At 43.0% G+C, this 24626-nt stretch overlaps 1 protein-coding gene across 1 annotated transcript in view; it reads right to left on the reverse strand.

The window, feature by feature from the left end:
* Positions 1-168: 168 nt before the first annotated feature.
* Positions 169-24626, reverse strand: part of DMRT1 (doublesex and mab-3 related transcription factor 1) — a 61099-nt gene continuing 36641 nt past the window's right edge. Inside the window, exon 5 of the mRNA XM_010582867.1 lies at positions 169-308. Within this exon, the coding sequence (XP_010581169.1) occupies positions 169-308 (140 nt within the window). The remainder of the gene's footprint in view (positions 309-24626) is intronic.

Here is a 24626-nt window from a genome sequence, read left to right on the forward strand (position 1 = left end):
GCCCCCGCCGGCCGCAGGGGAGCCGGCATCCCGCCCCGCACCCGTCAGAAGAAACTAAACGCAACACCCCCACCCCCCCCCTACCCCGCAACCCCCAAACAGAACAAGCAAACCGTGAACGCTGCTGCACCGCCCTGCCCCGGCGAGGACCGCCGAGCCGCGCCGCGCCTACTCGCCGCCCTCCAGGACGCGGCTCACCGCGAAGGCGCCGGGCTCCGGGGGGGGCTCGCACTCCAGGTCCCCCTTGGTGCTCTCGCTGCTGGACAGGCACCCCAGGCCGGAGTCCTGGCTGCTGGGCGGCGAAAACACTGCGAGTGGGGGGAAGAGAGAGAAAAAACACAGCGCCTGAGAGGGGCCCCCCCCGCACGGTGGGGTGCCGGCCTCCCTTCCTCCGGCCAAGGTGAACGCAGCGGGAGTAACGGGGCGGGGGGAAGGAACACGGGACGACAACCTCTGGTCTGGGGGCCGCAACCCCTCCACCCCCCGGAAACTAACCTAAGGCCCTGGCTCGGGCGGGCCGAGGCTAAGCCTCAAATATTGAAGAATTTAAAAGTAATGCAGCGCTAGGAACGGTTGCAACATTGCAATTTGCAGTAGATACAGAAACCAAGTAAAAGGGTCTCTGACCTTCCTAACCTTAGATGAGTCGAGATCCACCCCCAACACTCCCTTCCTGCCTACCGTGAATATAATTAAGGGGAAGCTGCAGTGGTAATTTCTCTCCTCATTAACTTCCTGATTGGTTTCAGGCTCAGGATTCCGGCGGGCAGCAGTTTGTCACCAATTCCAAATGGCCAATCGTTAATACTAATGTTTGTGTAACTAACTGCCAGCATCTGCCACGGCTTCTTGTACAACAATAATAGTGAAAGGGTAACATTAGTGCTTCCCGTGTTAATTCAGATTCTGTTCATCAATAGGAAAATCTATGATGTAATTAGCAAAATGCATCGGTAGTAGAGGAAACTAAATCACAGCCGGAGCTCCATGAGCCCTTGACACCTTAATCATCAATACTTATTATGTTCTGGATTTTACTGTTTAGTGGAGAATATTACCAGGCTGTGATCTTTTAAAAGAGAATATTGTTTACAGCCATTGCTTGTTTTTTAGAAGCCATGATGAATCCAGCACAACTGCGCAAGAACAAGGAATGCAAAGTTGAGGCTTAAACTCTGCCCCCAAACCGCACCGCTGGGCGCAAGCGAGCAGCTCCTCCACGCTTGAGCCCTGGGTGCTTGCAGACTCTGGGGACTTCTAGCACGTCTGAAGTTCAATGAAAAAAAGAAAAGGTCAGGCTTGACTTTCACAGTCTGGCAAATCCAACGGGATTCAACAAAAGTAAACGGCAGCCATTTGGTTTTACCCCATCACTGGGAAAATATGAAACACCTTCTTAAAAAACACCAGCATCCCATTTCTGTAGTACTGTATGCTTCTGCAGTAACTTCCGCGTGCAGCTCAGCTTCCTGATTTGTCGTGATATTAAACACAACACTGGTTACCAAGAGATGGAAAAGACATTATGGAGTTGAGGTCTCATGTTATCATGTATCATTTTCACCTACTTTTCCTGTGACTAGACAAAATGGCAATTTCTTTTGCTTTCAGAGAGTTTTGCCCAAAGAGACCCTAGATCTGTTTTTGCCCAGGAGCAGAACCTGGCTCCTTGATTTCATGCAAGTCTCTCCTTTGATGCATGTAAGGGACAAGTAAGGCTCTAACATCACCCTGCCAAAGCAGACTCTACTATTGTCTTTTACCTCTGACATAAAACTTTTCTTTTAACCTGATGAACGGGATATTAACCCCATATTATATTTTCTCCTAGCTAAAAGGCAAAGAAAAGAATGCAGTGCTTAGATATGGGGGTGACAAAGTAGTCAAGACAACTTCCAACTGTTTTTAGACATCCTGTGAATGCTGCTAATGGTTTAATGACACAGAAAGAGGAACCTGGGTCTGGACCCTCTGCTATGTGGTCAAACATACAAAACAGCCGAACAAGTTTCCAACACCTCTGAGCCTGAATAACCACTGGCCTGCTGGAAGAGGGCACTGATTTGCACCTAGAGCAGGTTAGAAGAGCACCTAGGTAACCTGCAGTTGGGAACAACTTTGTAGATTTTTACTTTTTCTAGCCCACCAATCCTGACACCCAGAAGCCCTGCAGGATCAGAAACGCTCCTTGTGGGTTGCAAGAGCCAAGCTCTCTTCTGCCAGAAGAACATACCAGGCGATTCCTGATGCTGTGTTTCCTACTTCCCCTTTTCAGTGTGTAAGTTGGGTTGATGGTGGAGTCCAAGGAGAAGTCACATCTCCTCAGTGTCCAGATGAGGATGCAACTTGTCTTTCCACTTCACTTCCTCTGCTAAGTCTGTGCATGGGATTTCATCACTGCCTAAGAGCTCCTAGGACTTGAACCAGATGCAAGCATGCAGGTTAGGGAAAACGAGTGGAGGAACAGAGGAACCCTTCTGCTCCTCTGGAAGGGAAGCTGGCTCACCTGGTGAGACAGGCTCACAGCACAAACATACTCACTGGGTGGCCCAGTCTGCACCACACTCCCATGATCTGAAGTACACACCATGCATTATTTCAGGTGAGTAACTTGTTGGAGTGGTTCATGCTTTGACTACTAAAAAACAACAGAACAGAGATGCTCTGTAAGTCCACACCCCAATGTCAATGGGTAAATCACCTACAGAAAATGCAGCAATCGGCACCTCTCCTGACATGTGCTAAAGACTAGCTCCTCAGTGGTCATTCAGGGTCTTAGCTTTTGCCTGCCAACAACACATGCTTTGGTTGGATCTGGCCACATCTAGTATCAGGAATCATCTCTTCCTCCATGAGGTACCTTGCATTACGTAGTAAACAAACAGTAGTGTGGCTTCAATGGCGCTGGCTGGCTCAAGAGCTCCGTTCCCTGACTCTGAAACCTCATTCTGCTCTGATTTAGCAAAGCCCAATGTGTTAAGATTTAGGACATGCTGAAAGGAATCTCTGTGTTCCCAGGCTCTGGGGAAGAAGTATGAAGGAAGCGATTGAGGTTGAAAGGGGATAATTTTTTGTTTACTCCTGAGTAGCCAAATGGGCAAGAGGCTTATTTATTTTACAGCATTTGTTAATATTGGTAGTGTGCATGTGCCTGGAGTGATGGAAAGGCCCATTTTTAAATACTGAGATCTATAAATCTCTGTGACAAACTTACAGAAGTTTTTTTCCTAAACAGAAAGAATCCAACAGAACACCCACCCAACATGCTATAGCACGCATGTTAAAATCCTACTACTGCAAAACTGCCACTTCATTTTTATGATCTATTTTTCCAGCAACTCTATGTTAATGTAGTATAAAGCTGGGGAATGACACAAAGGGCAACTTTTTTGGTAGACAGACACCCACATCTGTTTCTTAGCACCTCAGGCCGTGGCTCTTACGCCTTCTGGACCAGTGGAGCTCCACCAGTCTTCCAACATTCCTCATGGGGCATCAGACATCCCAATCAAACTTCAAATGGAAAGTGTCATTACATGGGAACAGTTCCTGTCACCAACTCGTTGGTCTCACAAATTGCCTCAGGGTCTGAAGCACTGATCTAAATAACATGGGTTGTTTTTCCACTGACTTCCAAACTGATCACAGTTTTGAAGGTTAGGCAATTTGGGCTATATATGCTGGTCTCTGAATGTGCATAGGCGTATGTAAAGACAACCACATGGATTTTAAAAACAAGCTGTCACTATCGAGATATTATCTCTAGCAGATGAGAGTGCTACTCCTGTATCCAGACCCACACGCCTTACTTGGACAGACTTCCGCTGTAGTCAATGGGAGTCACCAAAGTCAAGCAAGGAGCAGTGAGTAGGTGCAGTGCTGATAATAAGAGCAAGATACTCAGATTGGGACTTGTAGCTATAAAAAGGCAGCAAAAAGGAAATGAGCAATTCTGTTCCAGTGTTTTAATCACACAGCAATAAAATGTAGAAGTTCCAAGTTCAAAGAAACAAAACCCATGTTCTTTTTGATTTAAGTCTATGAGTTTCATCTGTTTGAGGTTTGCGGCTGATCCTCCCACTGTTGTTACACAGCCCTTATCTGCGTAAATAACAGTACCAGAATTGGGTCTATGACAGTTTTTAAAGACATTCCTCGATCTAATTACCTTTTACCCTTGGGAAAGCATCTGAATACTTTTGAGCCATATGCATCTGAAAAATTTTCGGCCAGTATCACTCAGGAAAATAAGCGAGAAGGGATTCCAACAAAACACAAAACCTTACATCTTCTGACACTGGAAACCACATTGACTTTTAATGTGAGTGATCCCTGGAATTCAATGGACTGAAAAGAATAATACACTTTCAGTGATGTGAGAAAGTAGAAGGATATTCATGCTTGAAAAGTAAATATTTTCCTGAGTTTACACTTAAAAAACTATTAAACTCTCAATAAGGAGCAATTTTTAAAGATTTAAAGTTGAGAGGTTCAATCCATTTTTTAAAACTCTTTCACCTTCTTTTTCAGGGAAAAGGAAAATACACAAGTATAGCAGTCCCACATGCTGCTAGGGCCCATGCACTTCTTCCCAGTGTGCACACATACATGTGCAAGCACAATCACATATGCAGGATGAAGGGGAGCGGAACCAGACTGCCACTGGCAGTTCAAGGACACCAGAGCATCACTAAAGAGCGCCTGGGTCTTCAGCGTGCGGGTGGACAGGAACTGCTGCTCTTCACAGTACCTTCTCCCCTGTAGCCAAAGCATTCTCCTTTTGCAAGTACCACTGGAAATGGATGCTGTCTATCTAAGCAAGCAGTAATTTCCACTGAGGCTCCACAGATTCTGTATGAAGTGTCTTGAAAAACAAACAGGCCTGGGAAACAGGCGGCAGTCAAACCAAGAAGCAAGCCACACTACCTGCACGAAGGGTGGAACAAGAGAGAATGGCATCGGCACTCTCCCCAGGTTACCATCTCAAGGACTGGCACTGGTCATCTTGGTGCCACTACTGGACACAGTGGGGTGACCAGCAATGCTCTGAAGATAGGCTGGCTTGGTGGCCCAGAAAGACTGCAGGTTGAATTCAGTTTGAAAATGATGGTACCTTGCCACTCCACTGCTCAGATTGACCCCAGAGGGCTGATTCTACCACCCACTGCCAGCAAACAGCCTGCCAAGCCACAGCAACTGCCATAACACACATGACAACTGCCTGACAAAGCACTAGGTCAAAAAGACAAACCAAATCAACCAAAGAAAAGGAAAATGGTTACTGCTGCAAAACCAGGCACTCAGAGCCATCAGAATCGACTCAGCTGCAGGCTCAGCAACTGAGAAGAATACACACAAAAAAAGAGAGAGAAAACCACAATTTTCCTATTGTGGAGAATGCATTAGAGTGGCAACAAGAGCATCAGGGTCTGTCCTGACTTTGCTGTAGATCGTGTTAAGATGGGCAAGATGAAATCTCAATCCAAACACATGCAGAAAGGCCAAGTTAAATTATCCTAAACAATCTCTATTCAGCTGCCTCTCACCTTTGGCGTGCTTAACCCTATGTTCCCAAATGTTCAACTCTTTAAGCACACAGTTAATTAACAAAAGGTCAAAAAGAAAATCTATCGTCTCTGTTGAATCTCTCATGCAATGTATTCCTGTGTGAATGCACCATCTGAAAAAATGGAGGACTACTGAGTTACATCAGTGTGAAGGAACCAGCATTAGTGGTAGGCTGTTCTTCATAAACCAGCCATGGAAGCAGATTAGTCTCATACTCTGATTCTGCTCTGTGCAGATCTAAGACACCAGCAGTCAGGAGCCTGTGGCTCAATGGGTTCCTGCTAGAAGGCCACAGACAAGCTGCAAAACCTTAAGAAAATTAAGAGACCAACTTTTGTCAGCTGTGTTCAAGATTTGCTTTGATCACAAAGATTCTTATTTTGAAAGCTGCAGTAACTTGTGTTTCTGAAGGATATTCACATTCGGTGAATCCCCAGTATCTTCTAGTTCTTTTGCTTCTACTCTTGTGTGAACTAATCTAAAAAAATATTGCCGTCCCCTTCCTCAAATCTCTCTTGCTCAGGATGAATGCTGGGATGAAACGGTTCCTACTGACTGAGAATTCCTGCCAACCTCTGCAAGTGCATAAATGTGCTAAAAATGTTCTGTATTAACTGTCCTTCTCCTCCCATCCCTCAGGTGTCATCACAGACCTGGACCAGGTGATGGCTCCCACAGGGACAAATTCTGGAAGCCCATCTGAAGCCAAGGGTTTCTGCTCACTGCAGCTGATCACCACAACAGACCACGGGTGCAGGTTTCTTAGAAGCAGTGTTAGGCACAGCAGAGAGTAAGACGAGACATTAATCTACAGTGAATCTGACACTAATCAACAGGAAGCTGATACTGAATAGTTACAAGGGGCTAAGGAAAACTCAGCTACGGATCTACCTTAAAATTGAACTCCATGTGCTACATACACCAGCTGAAATGTCTTTGCTATTTTGATCAATATGTTCTGGCTGTTCAGAGCTGACCGTAATGCAGACCAACTTAAGAGAAAATGGGAGTGGTCCTCCTTTTCTGATTTGCATGTTATTAACACAAGGGCAACCAGTCCAGTTCTAGAAATGTATGTCCATGGAGGTTTTCCCACTGACAAAAAGTTTCAAAAGCAACAAGCAGAGCTGCTTTTTGATACAAAAATAAGAACAAGCCTAAGGATCTGGAACTGAAAACATGTCCCATCTGTGTGTCTTTACAGATATACTATTTCACAGTAGAGCCCTTTCCCCCTTCTCAAACACTTACCCTTCTCACTAACATTTAAAGCAAGTAGGATTATCTCGGATGCCCACAGTAGGGCACATTCATTGTGTATTTTCAAATAGCATTAATTCTTGGCATTAGGAACTTGTGATAAAAGGTAAAGATCTGAATGGAGATCTTTATTCAGCATGCTTTACCACAGACTATCTCATTCTTTTCCAGTTCATGCTTGTACTTTTAGCAACTAAGAAGGCAGGGCTGTAACTGATGTAATTAGAAACCAGAAGCTGAAGAAAATATCCTCCTGTTGACTCCCTCACCTCTGGCTTTAAATTCTCATACAATAATATGTGAAACAATCAAGCAAGGCTTTCCACTTCTCACCCACCACCAGTTAGACAGGGAGGACGCAAAGATGACATTCAGGAAGCATAGCCTTTTTTTCTGAGACTCCAAAGCCTACCTTGAAACTACACCAACGCATTACAAAGCAACTGCCCTACATGCTTGCAGACATGATCCAGAGCACAGCAGTACTGATGGACCAGCACTCTCTGCTATCACCAGTGTTACATCCTGTGGCTAACTTGATGTCACTGACAGTGCTGTAAGCTAGGAAAGGCAGAAGGTGAAGCATCTCAGAAAAACTTCAGGAGGATCATGCGTGCTGAGATGAATGCCCTTGCTTTGAATGATTGAGAGGCAACATGCGGAATTCAGCTGGTAAAAGCTTGCTTTTGGGTTGGCAGAAGTGAATGGTTACTCTCCTCTTGTGCAAGGTATTCACCAGAAACGCTCACTCTGCCCGAGGTCTCTGCAAGGTATAAATCACTACAGCTTCGCAGAAAGCTCCCCACTTTATATTCCAGTGCCGGGAACCCTGATGGCTAGTGCTCTCAATAAGGAGACATGATTTTAATGGTTTCACACAGACATTTTCTGTCTTGGAAGACATGAAGCAAAATGCTCTCCAGAAACGGGACATTTCAAGGTAAGGCAGACATTTCCCGCTGCTGGGTGACTACGTAAAACATGCACTTCTGTACAAGTTTTTTTGGGTCATCTCTAAGTGTAAACATTCTGTACGATTACACAAGAAGCATCATGACCTCAGCATCACAAAAGAGCTGAGATGAGGTCACAGACTTGAGGTATCTTTAACCTGGTAGTAAGACTACCAAGAAAAGGCATCACAATAAAATACCAAAGGCATCTCCCTTTTCCTCCCCTACCATTCTCCAGTCACTTATTTAAACCCTGCATTGTCCTGTGCACACATTTGCGCAGCAACATGAGGAATTACACTGGAGAACCTAGTCTGCTGCTGAACATGCAGCCCCTTTGGTTTTGTATTGCCATTACTGGAAAGATGCACATGCCTCTCCTTCAGGCTGTGAGTCTGCGTTATGACTACCAGCAGACCTGCTCTGGGAGACCCCTACTTCCCTCAGACATTCACGGTCCACCATGGCAGGGCAAACCCGATGGTTTGCATGGTTGTGCTCTAAACCAGAGGCCAACAAAGAGACAATGCTTTTGAAAAAGAAACAAACCATTTTGATTCAAGATAAGAGAGCAGCCACAGAAACGTATTAGGAGGCATCGATTTCCAGGAAAGGCATATAAAAATGTAGCTGTGAGGAATGTGGGTACTTGGAGATCCGCCACCAGCTGAAGAGCAGCAAGGAATCTCAGCGGAATGAAGTGATTTGCTTCATGACATAACAAGGCTGTGACAAAGCTGGGACCTTTCATCTCTTTATTCCTGGAGGTCGGATACTACTTCTCTATTCCACACACAACACCAGAGACTGATTCTCCATCAAAAAAGATATGCCTGGTGTGTCAATCTTAAGAAGACTGACAAAAGACAGAGGCAGCTTTGAAAAAAAAAAGTCTCCAAATCCACTTTTTGGACTCTTTTTCTTATTCCTATAGAAATTAAAAACTGTTCTAACACCAAGACTAAAACACACATGTATCAATCATTTCTCATGAGAAATATCTAATTATCTTGCCAGCTGCTGGTGCGCATGCTCAAAGATCTATTCTGGGCATTTTATCCTGCCAGGACTGGTTTTGCACAAAATTGCTGGGCTACGGGCTCAGGAGGCATGGGACTCCCTAGGCTCTCACATGCTGGTGCAGCAGCAAGACAGGGATCTCAGTACCCCATGCGCTCCTCCTGTGCAGCCACCTTCAAAGCCAGATCCATGAAATAAACTGTGTTTTTCGAAAAATAAGTCTTTTTTTTCCTGTGAAAAAGAAAACAAACCATTCCACAGATCCAGGTCAGAAGAGGCCACACAACCATATGAACAGGTGGCAACCTCTGGTGGCAAGGCAAAACCAGCAACAGACTGCCTACAACTCCAAATCTAGGAACAGAAATCATAGAATCACAGAATCATACAATAGTTTGGATTGGAAGGGACCTTTAAGGGTCATCTAGTCTAACACCCCTGCAATGAGCAGGGACATCTTCAACTAGATCAGGTTGCTCAGAGCCTCATCCAACCTAACCTTGTGTCCTGGTTTTGGCTGGGATAAAGTTAATTTTCTTCCTAGTAGCTGGTCGAGTGCTATGTTTTGGATTCAGTATGAGAATGATGTTGATAACACACTGACGTTTTCAGTTGTTGTGAAGTACTGTTTAGACTAAGTCAAGGGTTTTTCAGCTTCTCATGCCCAGCCAGCAAGAAGGCTGGAGGAGCAGAAGTTGGGAGGGGAGACAGCCAGGATAGCTGACCCAAACTGGCCAGAGGGTTATTCCATACCATATGACACAATGCCCAGTATATAAACTGGGAGGAGTTGGCTGGGGGGGGGCGCAGATCACTGCTCAGGAACTACCTGGGCATCGGTCAGTGAATGGTGAGCAATTGCATTGTGTATCACTTGGTTTGTATATTCTAATTCTTTATTATTATTATTATCATTATTATCATCATCATCATCATCATCATCATTGTCACTATCATTATTATTATTTTCTTCCTTTCTGTCCTATTAAACTGTCTTTATCTCAGTCCACGAGTTTTACTTTCTTTCGATTCTCTCCCCCATCCCACTGGGTGCGGGGGAAGTGAGTGAGCGGCTGTGTGGTGTTTACTTGCTGGCTGGGGTTAAACCACGACACCTTGAATATTTCCAGGGATGGGCATCTACCACCTCCCTCGGCAACCTGCTCCAGTGTTTCACCATCCTCATCGTAAAAAATGTCTTCCTTATATCTAGTCTGTATCTACCCTCTTTAGTTTAAAACCGTTACCCCTTGTCCTATCACTACAGGCCCTACTAAAAGGTCTCTCCCTACCTTTCTTATAAGCCCCCTTTAAGTATTGAAAGGCTGCAATAATGTCTTCCCAGAGTCTTCTATTCTCCAGGCTGAGCAAATGGACTCACCATCCCTGTGAGCCTGCTGAGGAAAGAAGGCAGGTGTTCAGCTGAATCCTCCACTTTTCCCACTGTGAGTTTGCAGAAACATGTGATTTCAGCAAAAACAACCAGTGGGTTGGATTTTTTCCAAAGCAAAAGTTTTTATCAGAACAATTTCCAGCCAGCTCTAAAGAAGAGAACACGGAGTCATCTCTCTGCACCCTACAGTCCCCTGAGGCATAATTTGGGGACCTCATGCTAATTTTATGGAGACTGCTTACTGTCCATCTTCTTTGAGGTGTGCATCTTCCATGCTGATGACACAGGTTTTCCATACATCCCCAACACCACCTAACCCACAGATAATGCCACACAGAGGCGACTGAAATGGACATCCCAGCTGCTGTTAACTAGTGGCAATGTAGTCTTGCACGCTTATCACAGCTGTTGTGCAGCAGCACGTGAGAAAGAATGGACAAAAGGCTGCCTACTGCTTCTTTGTGGGATGACTGCTGACACTGCAGGGCGCAGATGGACAGATGTGGGGGCTGCTCCCTGTTTCAAGGAAAGACCTCACATGCTACACCTATCTCCTAGTGCAATACCTGAGACAGCTAGTGACTCCTGACTCCTCATCTGCTTCTGGGCATCACTATAATACAGTTGCCTTTGTTTTGCTTGGTACATATACTTAAAACCTGTCTAAACAAGAAGTTCCTTGTGAATAACTACCTCTAGACGCATCAGTTGTCCCATCTAGAAAATGCATTGCCATTTGCAATAGCTGCGCCAAGAAAATGTTTTTTTTGAAAAGCAATGGTAATTTTAAAGGAAAGAGTGCACTCAAGGCTCAGGATAATGTTACCAAGCAGCAGAATATGTGCAGAAACAAAAAAAAAAAAAGGCACGAGGTTTCTCCCTTGTGTAGCGATACTAAAGGAAGGAAATAGGATCCTAAGAGCTTTAATACTCCTGTATAACTTTTTGGTGTTTAGTACAGAAATCCACTACTTTGGCTGAGCGTCTCTCCATTCTTGGGTCAGAAAGGCTGTTAATCTTCACAAGCATATCAGGAAAAAAAGGAAGCTATCACAGTTTGCGCAACAGCAGGGCTAGCCATATAAATGGAAATGTTAATTCTGGTCACCCTTCTTTACATTTTTATTGTTGCCAATGTCACATTCAATCTATAAAGCAAGGATGAAATCCATGCCTGTTGTCATCAGTCATAATGCTCAAAGAGTAACCAAATAGCTAATAATGATGGCCTCAGCCCTTTCAGGTTTAATGAGTCTTCATTTTATAAAATACCGGCTCAGTGCAAAAGTGCCTGTTACACAGCTTAAAAGATATTTTTGGACATGATTTGCAAGCTTTTGGAAACCAAAAGGTTACTAAACAAGTCAGAGAAAATGCTAAGTCTAATGAAAGTGCTCTGTTATGGCAGATACAACAGATTTTTCACCTGCAAACAGATTTTTACTTTTTTTTTAAATGCTCTTACAATGCAAGCTTCTCTGCTGGGAAGGGAGAAAACAAGAACCTGCAACTCATACCACACTAGCAAAAGCAGCAGGAGGTTTGTCACTGACTTCAGCATGAGCAAGACTGTACTCACTAATGACTGTACTCAGAATAAGAGGAAGAAACAAGAAGCCTTATCATTTACAGCTTACAATTTAAGTGAATCTGCAGCTTAAAAAGCCTAGAAGGCTTTAAAGTTACTTAATATTACCATGGCATTACCATTTTTAATATTAACTTTAATTTGGAAGCAAGTCAAGCAGATTTGCAGTAAAATGGTTCAACAAGTATTGATGAAATACACAGCACAAGATGGGTGTATGCATGAACACAGTAAAAATGTTGTTACTTATTTTAAAGTGAGATTTATGCCCTCTGAAGTTTAGGAACCTTGTTGCAATAAGTCACAATACTTGAGAAAATAGGGACAAAAACCGAACACAAAACATTTTGAGGTAGTCAAATAAGTTAAATGAAGTTTCACACAACATTAGGCTTAAGACAGACCCGCTGCGTTATATTTATATTTATTTCCACGAACACAATAGCAGTATTAAATGCAGACTGTGAAACGCTGGTGCGGCACGGAGGCTGGTCCTGCTCCAAGGTGAAGGGCCAGCCTCTGGCTGACCATGTGCCATCAGCTGGAGGGCACTGGCTGTGCCTAACAATACTGGTGGTGCTACCAGCGACACGTCCCCAGGCGGTCCTGCTGACTTTCTACAGCTGTAGTGATGCAGACCTGGTGGGATGGTCAACCCACCAGTGTCCAGCACTTTCTTCACGATACTGACAGCAGCAGCCTTGCTAGGAAGGGCCAAACTCCCCTGAGATCACAGTTAGCAGTCTACAAGCTGTGGGTCAATATGGCCTAAAAACCTTGGTCATTTTAGTTTCCTACAAGGGTACTAAGTCACTTCAGTGCTCTTGTGCCATCTTTCCTTACTAAGGTTACTGGAATAGGCTTGAGTGCATCTGACCAATTTTCAATGTGTGCTCTCCTTGCCCTTGCTTGCCACAGTCTGAAGTCAGTAAGGTGACCCTGAAATCATGTTTAAGTGGCAGAAAAGTTCTAAAATAAATAAAAAAATAGAAAATCAGAATTAAATTACTGTCATCTGTTGTAGAGAAAATTTAAAGACAGGTTCTTTGGGTCCAGTGGGCCAATCCAGACACTGGTGTCTGTGTCAAAGACTGCCTGCCTTCAGGAGGACCACTCCAATGCTATGCCTCAGTTAATTTCAACAGTGCTGAATGCAACTCTGGTCAATACAAAATTGATTCAATGCTGTAAGGGCAAGGCAGGGAGGACAGAAGGGAAGCAAAAAGTGGAGCTCATCCTGTGCTGCATCATACAGCCCTGCTGCAACGCACTGCAGACACAGGGTGGTGAAGAGGGGAGAGGGAAGGGGCTGCAAGGAGCTTGCACCATGCAGAGTAACGCAGTACCTGGTGCTGTTCAGGGTCAAGGCAGGTTTTTTCCCTCCTTTGGAGGATGGGCCAGGCAGTCTCCCTCCACACATGTAGCTGACAGGTACAGCAGTTGAATGCAGCAAGAAAAACAAATGAAGTGATCCCAGCTGGACAGTTAAGAGTCAGAGGTACAGAGGTCAGCCCCACGGCTGAGGAGGGGTAATTACTTTCAAACTAGGGGCCAACCCACGTTCCTCTCACCTCACTCCTTTTTAACTACAGTTAGGCAGTTACAGCTTCATTTGGGTTAGTCCCTGCAAAAGTATCCACGTACCAGGAATAAACCAGACGCCTCTCAACAAGCCAGTGTTGTTTCACTCCAATGTAGACTCTGTTTGCACAAACTCATGTACAGTATTTAAGCCTTGGAAAAATTAGAGACTCAATCCACAAAACTGAAGTCCCTGGAAGCACTTGTGACTCAGGAAAAACCTGGGACAAGATGTGTTTGACACAGCTGGTAGAGATACCTTTATGAACTAGAAGTCCATATTTACCCAAGAGAGGGGATAGTAATAACTGACATGAGCAAAGTCTTGATTCAGAGTATTTAGGAGATTTTGGTACACAGCTAGCTTACATCTGGCTCAGACTGAAATTCATCAAAATGTGTTTTATATAGCCAAAAGCCAATACAAAAAACAGCTAAAAAAATCTAGTGTAAACAGTTGCTTCAGGGTGGGAAAAATAAAACTCTCCTTGCAGTGTCTGCAACTGCTCTGAGACAGAACTTGAAAGGGAAAATGATTTATACATGAACAGGAGAGAGAGCTCATTGATTTTTCTTCTTCTTTCATGTCCAGAAAGGAAACAAAACTAGTGACAAACTGGACTAAAAACATTCTTTTACTTTCAGCAGTCTAAGACATGATTAGTGCCATGCTTGGGGTAAATAAACATGCTACTCAAAGCATATGGGGTGTGATTCAGATCTTATGCAAACCTACTTGCGAAACTTAACTGATTTAACAGACACTGTGAGATAACCATCAGGCACAGAGTTTTAAAACTGGCATTGTAAAATTACAAAAAAGCAGGAAATAAATGCAAAGACATAAATGCCAGTATTACACAAGAAACAAAATCACAATTGTTTGGTTTATTTCAACATGAACCACAGGGAGTCCTATGTGGTTAGCTTGGCTCCCACTCTCTTTCCGGATCACATATTAAAATGAATCCCAACAAATGAAATGTTCAGTTCTGAAGATACTTCAAAACCAACCTCCAGATCTTTTCAGACTTTTAAGATAAGCAGATTTCAAAAATAAGTGCTCCCCCCAATCCCTTTCAAACACTTTTAAAGCGAGTTATAATACGCCCAACTGTGCACAGATGCTTTCAGCTTTTCTCATGTTTTGTCTGGCCCGTAGGTGCCAAGCGGGGTAGACCCCTTTGTAGCAGAGGTGGGGTACACTGCAGAGAAGTGTTCGGGAGCAGTTAGCATTTGCCTCATGGCCACGCCACCGTGCATGTGCTGTGCAATGCGACGGCAGTGTGGTCTGCAAGCAGGAGCTACGCCAGCGCAAGGCAGCGTCACTGCAGACGGGTGGTGTGACCGCTCACGGGAACGAGCAGGCAACCACCTTGGCAGAAACTACCAAGCCACCTCCAAGTCTTCGCCTTGAAACACCAACAGCACTAAAAGGTTAACGGAACTGTTGACACCCTCCTAATCACGGAGCGGAGAGCAGGAATATGCGTTTGTATATGATCTTATTTACATGTGTGGAAGCAGTGAGGGGAAGCAAATACTTCTATAGCATGCAAAACCAAGTTCACTGGCTATGCACCAGCGTAGCAAGACAAGTCTGGTATTTTTCCATTTTTCAAGTGAAAAAACACTTTGCCTGAATAGTTGTTTGTGTGTTCTTGGTACGGCAGACTAACAAAATGTCACTTACAAGCAGAACGCAGCTATAACACTTGCATGTCTGATCTACTTCAACAGGTTTGGAGGAAAGGAAATATAATTTATTATAGCCTATTTAGCTCTGCAACAATTGCCCTTCAAAACCCGAAGGAGAACAATGTAATTGAAGTGCATGCCTTCTTCCCTGCAGAAACCTCAAACAGCCTCAGGCAAGAGCTAATACAGATGTAGTACAAGGCATTAAAAGAGTGCTGGATGCTGTAGCTAGCAATTATCCTGGTATTTAACCAAATCTATCGCTCATCAGGAAAGCGTTTAGTGCAGTAGTCGGAGCGAGACGTGCTGACACGGAGCACAGCTACTTAACTGTCCCCTCCAGCGATTACACTTTCTCAACCTAAGTCATGTCAAATTAAACAACTACACATTGACTTTTCACTTCTATAAACATTAAGGTATGATTGACAACTCCTGGATGCTATAAGACAGTCATTATAATCGGCCAACATACTGTTAGCTTATTTGTGGTGTGGTTTTTTTCCCCTGTTCTGAGCAATTTCCTCCTGGACTATTTTTACAGTGCTCTATAGATACGTTTGCTTTGATTACACCCCCACCAGGAGACCTTTGTATGTGTGTGAGGAAACAACATAAAATTAAGTGACTTAACTTGGCATACAAGATACTTTTTTTTTTTCCTTAGCCCCAGCCAGCACTTACCCATTTAATTCAAATTTGGAGATATCTGGACAGCAGCAATCGGATGCTAGCACTGCACTAAATACCATAAATGTGGGACCTTTGTGGAGTATTTTTCCCAATTCCTGCCCTTACTCCTGGAATTCTTTTTCAATCTATGTACAGCAGACACTGCAAGAGGAATGAGTCACCTGCAAGAATGGGAAATTAAGTGACAAGCTCTATGATAGTGTTCTGAGTACGTGTTTGTGAAGACCTCAAGCTTCATAAGGCTATTGCAGCGTCCCTATGTCAAGGCACTGCTTACTATATGTATCTGAAGACTGCAGCTTAGTAAAGTTACTAGAAACCAAACAGGTACAAAAAGGAATCAAGGTTGTGAAGAAATATGACCCTTTGATTTTATATGCAACGTTCTGGTGCCTGAAACCACTACATTATAAGTGACAGCTTTACTCTCTACCCCTCTAATTCAAGCCACAGGAGTAACATAAAAGATGTCCAAACTTTCCCTGTTCAAAATAAAAGGAGAAAGTAAAAAAAAGTTTTGTAAATAATGCTTAACATGTCTACCCTTTCACCCCCCCATCATCCCTAAGAAGCCTCACTGGATCCTTTAAAGCCTCTGGTAACGAAGCCAGTGAGATTAATACTATATCATTAAGCTAATTATGAATACGAACAAGTGTAGAATGCTATTGGTATGCCTGGAAGCCTCCATATTTTCGTGATTAGTGGATCTGAAGCTTTACCTTCATACTGCCTGCAGCAGACTAAAGGTAAACTGTACGGTGGTTTGTTTTTTTAGAAAAACATAATAAATCAACTAAATAAAATCAGTCACAGTAAGTATATTTGTGGAAACTGTTCCGGGCTAGAAAAGTATGATTTCACTGCAGGATTAGCACTCAGAGCAAAAACAACTACAGGAGCTGAAAACAGCTGAGGAGGACAAATGAAGTATAGCTATCTCTCGTCTCTGGTAGTACCAACTGCAGTCCCACTCCTTTTTCCACTTCTGAACTATATTTAATACCCGAGAACGGGTCTCAGAAATCTAAAATTAAATGTATCAGTATTTCAAACATCCCATCTCTCCCCCTGGTTGAAGAGCCAGGCAATAATAAAACCAAAAGACTTTAGTGAATAGTCCAGAACATGCCAGCTCTGTTTCAAACACAGAGGACAAAGCAGTCACAGCACTGAAGACAGTGAAATATAACTTAATTACCAGGTTTTCCAGTGTAGCACTGAAATAACAACATCACAGGAAGCACTTTAAAACTTTGCTGGTCTATCTCCAATCTTTTCTTGCATCTCTTTTTCATCAGTTAACTGCCACCAACTACCTAAATTTCACTAAAGCAAGTTACTGTCCTTGTCTGCAGGCCAACCAACACAGCATGCTTTCCACTTCATGCGGCTATTACTGCTTAACTCCAGGGATATTTCCCAGACTGCCAGATGCCCAAGACAGCAGATTTATCTGCAAAAGCTCAGCTTCAATTTACTCATACACAAAATGTCTTGTTTATATTTTGCACCGACTTCCTACTTATGTAATTGGACAAAGGCACCTACTATTTTATCTTATTCTCAATGACCTCGTGTCCACACTGCAGCTGAAGGGACTAAAACAAGCAGGGAGAACATCTGCCATCCCAGCACACTGCCAGATGTACTAGTAACTTATGTAGTTTCTGTATTTTAAGGTTTCTGGGTAAATATCCCCCAAATCTTCTGCTCAAAGTTTCATCTCCCAAGCTCTGGGAGACATTGACACAAAAAAACAACAGAACCCCACCCAAATCAAAACCTAGCAATGGGCCTTAGCTCCATTTTGGTGGTTACCAGCTGGCTGCATCATCTCTACATCTCAGAAGCAACCTCTTCCAGCTGAGCTGCTGCTGCAGCACTCTGCCTCACCGGAGTTCAGCTGCCCACGGGATGTACCCGCACGCACCCCCGTTCTCCCACGGGCAACACACCAGCTGTATGTAACACACTCACTCACAGGTCCTCTGGCTTTGCTACTGAGAAATTTAACATTAGCATTTGCTATAGCAACCCTACAAAAAAAACAATTAACCTAAACCAAAAATCCCTTAGGAAAATTCCCACTCTGTATTTCTAGACAGGAATCATAAAACTACGATACTCAAAGAACTGTATTTTCAACAGTATTTTTTTGAAAATAAAGGCTACTTCGCTGAAAAGCTAATGCTAAAATGCAGTACTTCAACAAAATACTGAAATACATTTAAGAAATAGCATAAAAATAAGACAGGGTCCCATCAGAGAAATCTGTATTTGAACATACGCGGTGTCTGTATACAGAATGTGCGCATAGCATGTATGTATCCATATATCCATGTATATATATCTCTATATTGATATAGGCACCCCCACACAAGTACAGGTATGTGTAGATTATATATATTATATATATAAAGCTAACTTTCAGTCCTCAGAAAACAAAAGCTATCCCCATATAACAGCCAAATTCCTACATAACTCAATTTCGACATCTCATCTGGTGTGAACTGCACTCATTCCTAGTGTAAACCCCAGCGCGCTCTGCAATGATATACTGTAATGTCACATCGCAATCTGGATTTACTATAAAGGGCTGCTGACGAGTTTCAGAGCAGTAAACATTGCTGCGAGGTGTATTTCACACTGAGCTGGTTTTTATGAAGAACACTTCACCGCCCAGCCACGGCACCCAGATGATGAATGGTGAAAGATGCATGACAAGCTTCATCATTGTTTGTAAATCTTAACTGTTCCTGCTCACTAACTCTGCAGGCAATTTTCAAAGACAGCGGCCGACAGAAGGACAGCACAGCTTTCCTGAAGGTTATTCAACTTGTACTTGGCCTAAGCTATGCCTGTGAGGAGCACTGGAAATAAACTCATTGGTTACACTGAAGCATGGAATTAAAAACGTCTGAGGGGCAGGCACGCTAACGGTAGCTAAATTAAGAAAGCCCAGTAAGTAGCCTTGCTATCCGTCCCCAGACCCTGCCCCGCAGGGTTACATACATCATGTGCAGGCAACGTACCTTGGTATTATTTACACACACAATATAAATATGCATATTTATAAAATGGGCAGAATGAATGATGGGCTGTCTGCTCACATACCACGATTCCCCTGTATCTTGTGCAGTTACACACAGTGCTCGACCATCCCCCAGCTCCTTTGCCCACTGCTTGTAGGAAAGCTACTTCTGTTCTCTTCCTTCAGAAGTTTATCCTTGCGACAGGGTAGAATGCACAGATAAAGGAAACTACTCATGGCATGCAAGCATGGCAGTAGGGAGAGACATTACCTTTCTTTTCCCTGAGATCATTCTCATGTGGGAGCAGCGTCATGGACTGCAACAACCTCTTGCAAAGAGTCACAATCTGGCTCATCTCCTCCCTGCTAAAGGCAAAGCCCATCTACACCGCTCTATGCTACAGAGCCTTCTTAATTCTGAGTTCTTCTTTTCCCTTTCCTTTTCTTTAGAGATCAGTAGCTAATATTTCTTTTGCTAGAGTTTCTTATGATCTGCAGAGGGTTGCTTTATAAGCAGAAGAAGCTGCAGAAGAATTAGTTCAGCTGGAGACTCCCACCTGAGCTGCAAAGCTGGTGTAAACTGCAAGATGCTCTACGCAGACTCTTGCGCACAGAAAAGATTACAGCTGAATATGGAGTGAGTTCTCTCTTCTCTTAACCAGCCAAGTTATGAGGATGCAACTGCACGTTAAAGCAAAGCAAAGAGGCGAGCGGTATCACTTTGTTACAATTACAAATCATGCCTGGGTAAGCACAGTTATCACTACTGTCCTGACCAAGATGTCTGCATTTCTTTTTATAGTAAAGTTTGTTTTACTATTAATGATTTCTATCAATTTCTGCTTGCAGTGGGAAAAATTCTGTATCCAGAGGTAATAAAATCAGTGTCAAAGTCACACCGGATATAAAAGGAAGCAGCTCAACTGATGGTGGCGATTTTTTAAGTATCCAACATCCTTTAAAGTGTGAAGAAAAATCCCACACAACCTCGTCAGCTATAGTAACATCCTCCGTCCCACACAGAGCAGCTCAAACAGGCAGAAAATAAGTCCAGGGGTGCAGTGGGTATAAACCACTGGTCTCTGACATGTGGCTCTAAAATGCTCCTAACTGCAAGAAGGACTGAGAAGAAACCTGCCTTCTTTGACTGCTTAGGAACTGTCCTGGCTGAGCCCCTTCTTGGCAGATGTGGTTTTGCTGGTGTGAGTGGATAGGGTCCCACTGGCATCTCCTGAAGGTTCAGGCTGTGCCACTCTCTCTTGCTAGGGCGCCGACAAATGAAAGCATTCACACATAGTTTTCATGAGACTTTAGCATTCCTCTTAGAGGCCTCAGTCCAGAAATATCTGTATTTCTACAAAAAGATTTGGTGTAAAACCATCAAAAATACAGCTTGTTCAGCTGCTCCTGCTGCAGGACCAGCAGCCTCCCCCAGAGCAAAGAGCAAGAGCTCATCAGCTGCCTTGGCATGAATCAGCAAAACTCATGAATCAAACCTGTAACTCTGCAATTGTCCAATGAAAAGTTGCTTTGCTGCACATATTATTTTATTTCTGTGTGCTTGTGAGTGAGTGAAACATAAAGGTTGCATTTAAAGAAGAAACTACTAAAATGAGCCTTTTAATCAGAAATAAACTGAAGCAGAATGGGATGTAAGCAAATACTTACATTAACTTCTTTTCAGGAATTCCCTTCAGACCTTATAAAGTTATTTTAATATTGGTCAAATCTTCACCTATCCAACCTAATTTAGAACACAGAACAATCATTTACAAAAAGGCTTCAATACACACAAAAATGAGTTACCAGAGCTTATACTGAATATGCCTCACATTCTCAAATGTATTTTGATAGCGGCTGTTACAGCTAATGAAATGATGAAGTATGAGTAAGTATGTCACAAATCAGGGTTAGTGGCTTGCTTGGTTTAAAAGACAAAAAATCCCCAAGCCCAACAACAGTCTAGTCAGCTAAGACCAAAATTCAACTTTTTATTGAAAATGAAAATGACATGTTAAAAGGGCATCTGCCTAAAGAGGTCTGTTAAAATGTTGCAATGCACATGCACAACCAGCAGTGTAAACCAAGGCTTGCAGAAGCGCAGTGTAAAATCTGCTTGCCATCCTTGTAACCACTGCCTAAGGGAAGCTGCACACAGCATAGCCGTCGGGGACTGTAAGTAGCAGCAATGAGAATGTACAAGAAAAGATAACCAGTCGCACAAAGATTAAGTGACCCATTTGAACTGACTGTTCAAAATCTGCAGATTTGGATGATTACCGCTTCCTTTCTTCTTCTGTCTTACTTCAAAATTTACTTCTAAAAGTCTGATGTAAGACAGATACTTATGGAAAATACAGTCTCGAGTTTTCAGCAACCACCATTTGCTCTTTCGTCACTAAGGATAGCATACTCTTCACTAGGGGTCACTTTTTAAGCAAAAGATGCACAGACATGCTCACACAAAATACACGAGCTAAATATTGCTGAACTGTATCAGTTCTAGGCGCAAAATGTTATCCTCCCCACATACTCGCTGCTGAAACCCCTCCAAATTCAAGATGTATTTCTGAAGATGCTCTACTGAAGAGGTGCATAGAAAAGGAGTAAAAGTGGTACCTCACATACTTGACAATACCTGGACCCTTTGGGACTGAAACAACTACTCTTTAACTTACACAGACTGTTTCTAGGCCACTGATGGAGGACAATTTGGGCTATTTCCTGCTATTGTGCCCCACTTCCTAAGTGCTTTATTAGCATAGCTTTGTCAGTGCATTTTCTCAGCTGGCTGCAAATAAAGAGCAGAGAGATGGAAGGGTTTTTTCTGCTCTTTGGGGTAACTTCTTAGTCATACCAAGCCAGCCTACTTTGTTGCAGTGCCATCTGTGTCACCTGAATACTTGCAGAAAGCAGTTCAGGTTCAAGGACATGGTCTCAAAGACCTTTTGCATACCAGGACCCCTTGACCCCTCTGATCCTACAGCCAGGTGCCACCTGTGGCTCTGGGGGGTTACCCTTATTACCTTGCATGGCATTTCAAGGGCACAGGAAACCTCAAAAAAATGGGCGTAACTTTGGTGCACAGTAACCCACTCTGAAAGAAACATCCAACCTCTCCTGCGAGTTTATGGCATTCCTTGCATTCCAGCGATGCTTTTGCCTAAATGGAACGTTTTGTCTTAAGCAGGGAGAATGTTTCCAACATGCTCTTGATTGTGAAACCACTGGAAGAGGCTCTTTACAGAGCTGCTCCAGTTTGGGTGGGCTTCTCCAATGGCTCAGCACTGCTTTCCATACAGCATCCAAGCAGAGAGATGCAAGGCTAAGTCTTTAAATGCAGACCCTGGAAAAGCCTGTGCCACCTTGGATTTCCACAACTGTAAAACTGGGGATACCAGTTATTTAACTTCTAGAAAGGACTGTAAAAAGGTGTTTTGAAAGCGTTGGAAGGTGTTTGGCTGACAAAAAAACCTGTTACCAGAAATGCTCTCCTTCATAAAATGGTGTTTGCTGATTTACACAAAACTGTTGACCATTTCTGTATCAAAACGAACACTTTGTATAAGCTTTTCTTATTTGTGTTTGGGAGGAGTTTCGGGCTCCTGCTTTATGTTCAAGCTGCAAATACAGCACTGCTACAGTGCTTCATTACTTGTGTTTCCAAATATCCTGACACTTAAGAAAATAAAAATTCAAATCCATTCAGCAGCTAGAGCAACATTTTAAATGCAAGCCATCTCCTTTACCACAGGTACAGACACACAGAATAATCATAATTTCATATAATGATGACAAAGAGGTAACTACTTTAATGATCAAAGGTGTCTGCAAATACAGGGATGTTTCTCCCTTGCATCCTTCTATTTGAATGTTAAATTTTTCTGCCACTGTACCAAATCTGGAAAACACTCCCATACAGATAAGCAAATGCTCAACTTTTACTCAGTGGAAACAGGACCCAGAGCAAGGTACCCAGTCCTGATCCAAGCATGTGCTTTCTTGCTCTCTCAAACCAAGGTCTTGTGCAGGTATTTCACAAATCTAAGTGCAGGAGGGCCTGATCCAAAAGCAGTGGAAGGTGCTATCCAATTCTGGGCAGTGATCCAATCCTGAAAAAGCCCCATTTGAAAAAAAAAAAAAAAGCAACTGTCCCACAGAAATCAATGGGAATAAGGCACTTGGCTTTTGGAGATGAAATACCCTGTTGTGACCCAGGGCTACCAATACCCAGGGCATTAGAAAATTCCTCCACTTCTTGCACAAGGATCTCTCAGCTTGGCTTCTTTCAAAAGAAAGACATGTGTTAAAGTATGCTTTGCTTGCACAGGGATTGATAACAACCTCTCATACATCTTTTCCTTTGATTGCTCTTGCAGAAAAAACGAGAGTAAAAATCTTTTGAAAGAACTGAGTACAAAATCCCTCTCCTACCTAGAAATTATTATATAAAACTTATAGCCTGGTGATCTAAGAGAGCCCTCTGAAAACATCCTTATGCCATTTGTCACTGGTTTATCTTCTTTTTCTCCCCGTTTTTTCCAGTTTCAGCTGGAAGGGCAGCAGCTGTGCTCAGTTGGAAGCAAACCCATTTTACTTAGAACCACTTCAAATTGCAAGGAGGTTGACTGATGGTGTTTCACCATTCAGAAAATGTCAGCCCATTACAATATGCAACACACTGTAACATCGTATGACCTCACAAATGTCAGAAGCTTCCTGAGAACTTTGCATCATTCATAAAAACAAAAAAAGTGTAAACCAGTGGTCTGCTAGCTCATCTCTCCTCCCTTTCAATGTAACTGGTCTAAGCAGGCAGTTAACTTACTAGAATAAAATTAATGAAATAGTCTGACTAAAATACTGAGATAATACATGAACTGGCAAAACCTCTATAAAGCTGAAGTTTCAATTTAAGTATGGGTAATGGACTGCATGTGTTGTAAGACCATCTCAGATCCGTGCTTGGGAAATTTAATAACCATTTTTGTTAAAGATAAATGTTTCCTACGTTTTGAGAATTTGGCTGCAAAATTAGGTTTTTATTTTGACTTGCTGATCTTCTATACGTACTGTTACCTTCCTGTAAAATTTCTGGATTAACAATACGCAACTCTTCACACAGATCTTAAAAAAATTAGTTATGGGTTTGCTGCAGGAGTTATTAGGTGAAGTTTTACAGCCTGCATTATATAACGAGTAAGATCAGATGATCTTAATGTTCCCTTCTGGACCCAAAATCTATGAACGTGTATTCCTAGAAAGAAAACAAGTCTCCAAGCATGGTTACTACTTCAACCGCAAAAAAGGAAGGAGTAAAATATGATTTATTTAAAACATGCACTAACGTTGTCTTCAGCCAGTTGCAACCACTAACCCTGCAAAAACATGCTACCAGGCTTCATACAAAGCAGTCAGGCATTGTACAGAAAGTTCAGCCCAACAATCAATGGAGAAACACCTAAGGATGTGTCTTCCGTATGAGGGAGCACTTGCAGCATAGGCAGTCAGTACTTTTGGGGAATGGACCACCCTCTATAATACGCAGGATCCACTGCTCACAGCCTGCTGGCTGACTCGGCACTCACACAGATGACAATAAAGAGGAAAAAAACCTCAAAGCCTCTGAGGACTGTCAAAAGCACCAGAAGAAGAACTTCACGGGAGTGTAAATAATCAACTAACAGCCCGAGAATATTATTTTGTCTGTAGATGGAAAAAGTAAAAATGGTCATCTCCTCCAAGAACATCCATAACAAAAAAAGAAGATGCTTCTAAGAAGCCCATTAAATGGGTACAGTCCTGCTCACATGTTCAAGTTTCTCACAGAAATATTGG

The sequence above is a fragment of the Haliaeetus leucocephalus genome, unplaced genomic scaffold (assembly GCF_000737465.1).
Source record: "Haliaeetus leucocephalus isolate CR32 unplaced genomic scaffold, Haliaeetus_leucocephalus-4.0 Scaffold849, whole genome shotgun sequence".
In the NCBI taxonomy this organism is placed as follows: Eukaryota; Metazoa; Chordata; class Aves; order Accipitriformes; family Accipitridae; genus Haliaeetus; species Haliaeetus leucocephalus.